This window comes from Tachysurus fulvidraco, chromosome 14 (genome assembly GCF_022655615.1).
Source record: "Tachysurus fulvidraco isolate hzauxx_2018 chromosome 14, HZAU_PFXX_2.0, whole genome shotgun sequence".
Taxonomy (NCBI): Eukaryota; Metazoa; Chordata; class Actinopteri; order Siluriformes; family Bagridae; genus Tachysurus; species Tachysurus fulvidraco.
In genome coordinates this window covers 7,005,165-7,014,623 of record NC_062531.1, presented here as the reverse complement: position 1 = coordinate 7,014,623, position 9,459 = coordinate 7,005,165, and the positions used below count along the sequence as shown (strand labels likewise).

General features: G+C 35.6%; 1 protein-coding gene across 2 annotated transcripts in view; it reads left to right on the top strand.

Moving 5' to 3' along the window:
* The first annotated feature begins 264 nt into the window (after window positions 1-264).
* LOC113639440 (tumor necrosis factor receptor superfamily member 14-like) overlaps window positions 265-9,459 on the top strand; it is a 39,607-nt gene continuing 30,412 nt past the window's right edge. Inside the window, exons 1-3 of one of the 2 annotated variants that reach the window (XM_047800350.1) lie at window positions 265-558; window positions 1,023-1,163; window positions 1,430-1,519. In XM_047800350.1, the coding sequence (XP_047656306.1) occupies window positions 1,127-1,163; window positions 1,430-1,519 (127 nt within the window). In that variant the 5' untranslated portion in view covers window positions 265-558; window positions 1,023-1,126. Of the gene's footprint in view, window positions 559-606; window positions 1,164-1,429; window positions 1,520-9,459 lie in introns of those variants that run through there. The other variant, XM_047800348.1, reaches the window with a different exon arrangement.

Here is a 9,459-nt window from a genome sequence, read left to right as displayed (position 1 = left end):
AATGATTTCCTTCCACTTCACTTTTGCACTTCTTTTCTAATATTGTTTGTATTTACTGTGGTGTCTAGTGTGTGAATTTTAGAAGTGTAGTATCATCTCAAACACATCTGTACAGGAAAACATGAAACTGGTCATTATGATCAATGTAGACATAGGGCTCTCAAGTATCACGCATTGAGCATCGGTCTGGTGTCACGCTCTCCTTCCACACATTGTATTTCTCACGCTGAAAAACTTACTATTGATCATATATTTAATATTCCGCAGCGCCCAAAATGTATCTGTCCGCACCGCTGTCTCTATGGGACCGGGCAGGAACAAGCGAATCTCAGTTCTTAGTCGAGAGTGACACTTATCAGCCAATCAAAAAAAGAGGCTACACAATAGCCAATCAGAAAATAGCACTATTGTATCTGGGTAAAACGAAGCCCGCCTGGTCACGCTCCGTAGGGTAAGACGCAAATGGAAAAAAAAAGCATATCCTGGAATTGTTCAGCATCATCCTCGTTCACCCACAGAGAAAACCACTGGAGCTACGAGCATCACTTTGAGCACAGAGTAAGTCATGCTCTCCTGCTGTAATGTTACAACAAATTCACAACTTTACAGCCTGTTCACTGACAACACCTGCTCAGAACATGTAGTCTAGGCCAGTGGTTCTCAAACTGGGGGCCCTGAGATGGTGCCAGGGGGCTAAACATATATAAAATATGTCACTCTTGCTTGTCTTCAAAACCTGAGATCCCTGTGGACAGTAGAAACAGTAGAACATGTACTCATTAAATGTGCTGCATATAAAAGTGCAGCGTTTTATTTAACACAAGCCTTAATAGCACTTGGAATAAATAGTTTGTCTATACAGGTTCTGCTAGAAAACGGTACTAATAAAGTACTTAAAATGAATAAGATTGACTAACAGAATTTAAGATACGGTTTTATTCCTATTTTTCTTCTCTTCCTTGTTATTTGCCTCCCATGTTGTTTTCCAAATATCTTATCGGCTCCCCACTCCAATCCTATAGGTGGCAGAAATGGCAAGAAACACCAGAAGAAAAAGTAGAAGAACGCATCCGGTGTTTGTGGTTGGAATAATTTTTAATGAAACTTCCGCATAACATTTTAAATAATGCAGTCCGTGTTTCTGACACTTTTGTACATATTCGGTAAGCAGGATGTGTGACCTGCCCACGGTCCGTGTTTTATCTGTTCTTTATTCTGAAACACAAACCTGTTTAGTTTTAACACTAAAACGTGTTAAACACAAACACCACAAACTTTATTTCTCTTTATCGCGAAGTTTGATTTGAACTAAAATATTAATATGTTAATAGCTAATCCAAAATTGCAGCCAGTGTTTCTGGACTTTAAACATTTGTTTCTATTTTACTAGCTTGGAAATTATATACATGTAAAAATTGTCTCCAAACAGGTATCTGTGCTGCCTTCACATATGGAGAGAAATGTGAACAAAGTGAATACCTATCAGCAGCTGATGAATGCTGTCCTATGTGTGCTATGGGTATGACATGGTGATACTTTTGTTATAGAATCATGCCATTAAGTAAATGAAAGTACAGCTAAATATGATGTATAAATTATTAAGAGGTTCATCTTCAGTAAAGGCTTTATTCTGACCAAGGTTATGGTGGATCCAGAACCAATTATGAGAACACTGGGTGTATCCACATGTATGGATAATTTAGAGACACAAGTTTAACTATCAACATGGTTTTGTACAGTGAAAGCCAAAAGATCCCAAAGATACCAGACCTGCAAAGCTGTATAACTCTGTTATAACAGTTATATTGTCTTTTGTGTCTATTGTGTTTTGTGTCTTTTGTCTTTTGTCCTGCACTGTTTGCACCAGTTTGCACAGATGCACTTTATGTATCTATTACTAACTTACTGAAGTCCTTAGCTCTGTCTTTGTTTTATGTAGCCACACGGTCCTGGAGGAACATTGTCTTATTTCACTGTGTACTGCAACAGTTATATATGGTTGAAATGACAATTAAAGTTTCTTGACTTGATTTGACTATATATATATAAAAAAAATTCAATCAGACATTTTTTTCCATTTAAATATATTTACTTTTCATTTTGTATAATATACAATTTGATCTGGAATGGAGAAACTCTCTGTAAAGCAGATCTTAGGCAGATGATTTTATAAAGACTGTTTGGTGTGAATTCTTTCATGTGCCTGTCCTTTTATCAGTTTCTCATCAGGTCATATTATGTCTGTTCTGCAGGATCAGTGGTTATAAAAGACTGCCATGGTGATTACAGTACAAGATGCAAACCATGCGCTAAAGGAACATTTATGAATGAACCAAATGGATTACAAACTTGTTTTCAGTGTAAAATCTGTGAAAACGGTAAATGTCTTATGTCTTAAATATTTAATTCTTGTTTCTGTTGTTTTATTCTGAGTATTTTCAAATCTCATGTTCTCCTTCTAGGCCTTTTTATTTCACAAGACTGTACAATAATGAAGGATACAGTCTGTGGGGTGTTGGATGGATACTATTGCAAGCATTTTGCAGATAACAGAAATGATTGTTCTCTTGCAATAAAACACAGTAAATGTAAACCGGGGGAACAAATAAACACTCCAGGTGGGTACTAAATTATCGGTCCTTTAATCACACTGAAAAAGGTGATACTCTGAGTCAGTGCTTTTGAACAAGACATTAAGTTCAAAATGCCATTGAAGAAGCATCACAATTTAAATCTCCTTGAAAGTCATCACTGCAGGTCAAATAACTTTGAGTGAATCAGTGAAAGGGAGCTACTCATTCTATACATGTATTTTTATCCCAGTGACTAAAACAGTAACAACATTAAACTTTGGATAATGTTCTTGTTAAAACATCAGATGAATTGAAAATGCCAGATGACTGAAATGCCCTTTTTTGCATTAAAAAGAAAAAAACAGAACTTTAGACATTCTGTAATTATATTCACCAGGACAGGTTTCTTTTCTCCTCCCCTTGTTTTGCTTTTTCTCACAGTGAACACCAAGAGTGTTCTAATTTTATATCAGACTTCATTCAACAAATAATTCATTTGTTTATGCTGATTCAAAATGTCCTATTTGCAGTGTTCTGGTAAAAGGGTTAAAATCACAGGTCAATGTTCTGTAAAAATGTCATGTGCTTTACTGTTGTGAATTTGCAGTGTGTTTGGGGTTGAAGTGGTTTTGATATTTCAGTATTTATTTACAGGTACAAAGGCATCAGATACCATTTGTGAGCCCTGTTCTCCAGGGTTTTATTCTCCTGAAGGTGTGAACTGCTCTAAATGGACAGAGGTAAATAATTTCTTTTTCATGTAAGCTGTAATATTTTTGTTTGCATGTTGCATTCCTTACCTTTCAGAGTGTTGGGTATAAGTTATGTTTCCTTTATTTAAGCTGTTCTGTCAGAAATGAGATTGAGGATGAAGAAGGGACTTCCATTAGAGATGTTCAGTGCAAACCACAAAGGAAACAATATGGTCTCATAGTAGCTTTTCCCACTGCAGCTGCAGTTGTTTTACTGTCATTTGTAGTTTTATGTTTGAGACAAAGAAAAGCAGTCAGAAGTGAGTTGTGTTCAGTTTATTTTTCTATTTCTTATTATTTTAAGTGGAAATCATGGCATCTGGTCAAATACCTCAGATGTCAAAATTCTGCATTCATAACTATTGCTTGTTTTACATTAAATACTTCACACTAATACAATCTTCTTGTTTTGTTTTGTTTGATTTATATATTAAAAGTAAGTGCACAAAAATGTTTTGATTCTTGAATTACGGAAGCAGTAATTCAAGTCTCTTTGCCATTCTTTTATCTATTTATTTTTTAACTAAATCTACAGCTTGAACCTGGTTGTGTTAGATATGGAATTTTTTTCAGGCACTTGTTCATTTGTGTCTTTTTATTGACTGCAAACAGAAATCAATCGCAGGTTCCATACAGCTTTGTTTTGATGCAGCTGATGTCGATCTGTGAAATTTGTTTCATAGAAAATGTTTATTTTGAATTGACTTTACTTGGATTTTCTTTTTTATATTTCTTTTAAATTTCTTCCTATTATACATGACGGTCAACACAGTAGTCTCAAATTATGATGATTTGATGGCACAGGTGAAAACATGAGTTACTTCACAAGGATGTTGTTTTTTTACTAAAGCACCAGCTTGATGAATGGAAAAATAAGACTTTTTGTTTGGAAACGGTGTTTGTTTTAACAAAAAAAAAAAAAAAAAAAATGGGAGAGCATTTTTTTAAAAAATGATTTAATAGTGGTGTATGGAATGTTCAGGTTTTTTTGTCATCAGATTTTTTTTAATTGATTGTTATGGTTTAGATGTGTTTTCTAATGTATTCTGGACTAGGACCAAGAAGAACAATCATCTCATTTTTGACTTGAGATTTTTTTACATCTGCTATTCAGTTCTCACTCACTCATTTTCTACCGCTTTATCTGAACTACCTCGGGTCACGGGGAGCCTGTGCCTATCTCAGGCGTCATTGGTCATCAAGGTAGGATAAACTCTGGACGGAGTGCCAACCCATCGCAGGGCACACACACACTCGCGCAATCACACACTACGGACAATTTTCCAGAGATGCCAATCAACCTACCATGCATGTCTTTGGACTGGGGAAGAAAACGGAGTACCTGGAGGAAACCCACGAGGCACGGGGAGAACATGCAAATTCCCCACACACAAGGCGGAGGCGGGAATTGAACCCCGACCCTGGAGGTGTGAGGCGAGCTGTGAGGCGAACGTGCTAGTATTTTAGACATAAGCGGAAGATGTGAAATAGGTCTGTAATTTGATTTGTCCGTTAGGATCTAAATTGGGTTTCTTAATGAGGGGCCTAATCACTGCCAACTTGAAAGATTTAGGGACGTAACCTAAAGATAGCGAGGTGCTAATAATATTAAGAAGAGGCTCACCAGCTGTGTGTAACACTTCTTTCAGTATCTAGTGAACAAGCTGTTGATTTAGCTCTAGTAATAAGTTTATCTAGCTCTTCCTGACCTGTACTTGTAAAGCATTGTAGTTGTGAGGTGTTGTGAAGTTGAGACAGATCAAGCAGGTTATTTGTGAATCTGTCTTTAGTGGACGGAATAATAGTTCTACAGCGTCGGTTCTATAGGTAGTGTGTACAGTATGAGGTATTTGTTTTTTTACTAAAGCACCAGCTCAATGAATGGAAAAATAAGACTATTTGGAAACCCAAAAAAAGAGTGCAGTGTTTTCGTTTTAACAAATTTTTTTTTAAATGTTTTTTTATTAGTGCACTCTTTACAGGACTCTTGACTCATTTTGGGAGAGCAGAAATGTTTATTATAAATTATTGAATGCACGTGTCCAATATTCTATACTCCTCAAACTATTGAAATTCAAAATGGTGCAAAAAAAAAATGCACAAGTATGTCATCTGGAATACAACTTTTAGCTTTTGTGAGGAAAACTTATAAAAAAAAAAAAATCTTATAACACTAATATAATGCAGCTGATTCTTATTTTAGGTGCCGAAACATTAATCTCATGTTTTACACCTTTAACTGTAACTTACCACTTTTATAAACAGTAATATGTATCTATCAAATGCCCTAAAAATGTGATTGCATTAACAATAGTGTTACTGTCACGGTGTGACACGGTGGGACAAAGGCGAGTGAGGATCCAAATGCAGTTTAAGGTTTTAATAAACAAAACACAAACAAACAGTAGGCAGGCAAAACAGATCGGGACACTGAACAGGAACAGAGAACGACACAGACCAAACACCAACACAACCACAAATAACGACCAACAACAGGGAAGTGAACAGACAGAGTAAATATAGTAGACAGGAGCCAATCACAAAGCAGAGACGATTAGAGACAAAGACAAGACACCTGGGGAAGAGATGGAATGTAATTAGTGTCCATGGTGAGCAATGAGTGGGCGCAGCAAACAATTAACATCAGGGAGAGACGGCAGACAGAAACAAGGGGAAAACGCAGACAGACACATTACAGTTACCATGATCTCTGGACTGAAATGCCCTTTTTTACTACTCTACTAATCTAGAGATTTAAGCACTTATGTACGTCGCTCTGGATAAGGTCGTCTGCCAAATGCTGTAAATGTAAATGTACTAGTCAAGTCAAGAAGTTGTTGTTGTTGTTGTAGTTGTCACCCCAACCAATGAAAGTTTATTATTATTATTATTATTATTATTATTATTATTATTATTATTATCACTGCCCGCTTTACAGGTCACTGACTCTCTTTCTGAGAGCTGAAATGCATAGATCTGTATTGTTTACAATTTTTAATAATAGATGTATTAGTGCTGTATGGAATGTTGTCTTTTTAAACATTGTGTTGGAATTGATTTGATAGCTCCTTCTGATTGTTATTTTTTAAATATGTTTTCTAAGATACTCTGGACTGCATCGATACAACAATCAACATGTATTACTTCATTTCGTTCATTATTTTTGACTTCTGAATTTGAATTTAATCTAAAATTAATGTTCAATTCATTTCGCAAATGATTTCTTTCCACTTCACTTTTGCAATTATTTTCTAAGAAGTCTTTTCTTGCACTTCTTTTCTAATATTTTTTGTATTTACTGTGGTGTCTAGTGTTCGAATTTCAGAAGGGTAGTAACACATTGAATGAAACTTTCGAATAACATGTTAAATAAATATAAATATCTAGTTGAAATTGTAACTGTACAAAACTATGGAAAGAACGATGCAAAGAACAGCTAGAAAATATTGGTCTGTTTGTGTTTTTAAATAAATAATGAAGTCAACGTTTTTTGGTTTTGTAGTTTCTGTTTGGACTACATTCTTCATCTTTAAATTTATCACACAGCTTGGCCCAGAACAATACAACACTAGTTCATACACACTGCTATATATACACATCATGTGACTGTTAACTCTCTGCAGAGTATCTTTTTTCTTTGTATTTATACATTGTGTATATACTGTATACTATATTATGTCTTTCATATATATATATATATATATATATATATATATATATATATATATATATATATATATATATATATATAAATTTCTTTTTCTTTGCTGCTGTAACAGACATTTCCCCATTGTGGGACGAATAAAGGTTTATCTTATCTTATCTTAACATTCATTTTAAACACCCTAAAGCTAAAATCTTATATTGAGATGTTAAGTTCGTAATGTTTTTAATCTTTCAGATAGTAGATTTTTAATAGCTTAATGTAAATAAGATTCAAGGCTGGCTCACATTAATGGGATTGTAAGTAACTTCTTCATGCAAATCTAATTAGATTACGTTAAGGAGGCTTTTATTCTTTCTGTAAACACATATTGGATTAACAATCTTCAAAGTGCAGTGGCTGAGACTATAATTATTAATAATAAATAAGACCAATAATTAAACTACTTTAGAATCAGTTTCATTGACACCTATGTACTGTTAAATTTTTAGAAAAACAAATGAAATACAGCTCATCAAGAAAATCCATTCAATAACTATGCAGTAGATACACAGCATTGCTGGAAAACAACTTCAATATTTGTAAGACAGTTTTTTTTACTTTTCACAATCCTAACATGCTGCACTAGCAATAAACCATCAATATAATGGATATATTTCCTCATGTCTGTCTCAGCAAAACAAATAGTGTTGTATCTCAAATCCAATGTATATTCTCCATCATTACTGAATTCTAACACCAACCGTTTTTCCTATTAACATTTGAATTTCAAAAACTTTCACTAAGGTTTTCATGGTGAGTTTTCAGTTTATGACAACAATCAGGTCAGACTGGAATGTTTTAAATAGAAACAGGGCTTGTCAGGTATTTGACAGAGCTTGTCTCTGAGCCTGAATGAGTTGATGAACATTTTACTCTTTGACTTAGAAGGCAGGCGGACAGGATTGTTTTGGCTTTAAACACACATCGACCATCGCTCTGATAGAAGGGGAAAACCAGGAGGTGCCGTTCATGGAGGAGGCGCTGTATTATTCAACAGAAATAGAAACTAGACATGACTATCTGAATTTTATCCAGAGGGACAAGTTTACTGCTCAATCCACTGATCGAGTAAGAATCTAGTATTTCTCTGTGTGTGTGTACGTGTGTGTCTGTGTCTCAGGGGCGTAGATTATGCGGGGGACGCAGGGGACATGTCCCCCGCACTTTTTATTAAAAAGTAAATTCGTCCCCCTCACTTTTTTAGTGGAGAGTTGTGTTCACCACATGTTGAGGTTTTAATGGAGCAATGTATATAAATGCAGAGTGATTTAATATTCAAAGAGACAAGAAAGTTTAAGATAGTCTATACATGACGTTCACGCGCCCCCAGTACTGTAGCTTGAGTCGCACCCGTGGTCCAGCATTCGGTTACGACAGGGGTGTCAAACTCAAATTCACAGTGGGCCAAAATATATAACTGAGATAAAGTCACGGACCAAACAGAATATTTATTGAAAAATGAACTGCAACTGATATGTAATGTTCAACCTTTTTCATATGGAAACAAACTTTAGTTTTGCTTAAACACAGGATTTGGAACAACCAGAGCTTGATATTACAACATGAGAAATTAAATTTGAAATAAAAGACACATAGGGCCATCCTTAAAAATATTTTGGTTTGCAGTAACAGTAAAAAAAAAAAAAAAAAAAAAAAAAGGGGGGGGGGGGGGGGGGCCCGGTAGGTAGGTCTATTTTTTTTTAAGTTTCAACTGACTGTGTGACTGGGTCTTCAACCCGTGCCTTCGGGCGCATCTATGCAAACCTTATTTTGATGCTGGACACAGTTTTTCCAGAACTTCGTGCCAAGTTAAAGCGGTGTCGAGCTGTTTTAATGAATTTTTTAGATGTATTATGGTGCCCGAACCCGTTAATATTATTTTATTGCTTTTGTATTAGTTGTTTGAAGAGTAAAAAAAAAAAGGTTGGTCTTAACACAAATTTACAACCGGCAACTCGGTCGGACTTAAATTGAGTCGGTCCTAAATTGACAAGGTCGGTCGGGTTACAGCAATCAAGAATATTTTTAAGGATGGCCTCAGTGGTGTTTGTTTCGCGAACATTGACCATACACTTTTTGACAAACTCTCCCTCATTAAAGGGCCAGGCAGATTTTGCCATCTCTGCTGCCACAATAAAACTTGCCTTTACTGCAGCTTCACTTTTTGATTTTGCTTTCATGAACATAGTCTGCCAGGAAACCAGACTTTTTTTTTCATTTTCTCCGCCTTCTGGAGCTTCTGCTTTACGTCCAGGTCCTTATACTTCTCATAATGTTTCGTTTCATAGTGTCTTCTTATGCTATATTCTTTCGTTACAGACACGTTACTGTAGCTCTGTTAGCACACAAGACAAACTGGTTGTTAACGACTGTCAACAGAGAATGAGGGGCGCTTGCTGTTCGTGACTACAGTACGCGTCAATACAGC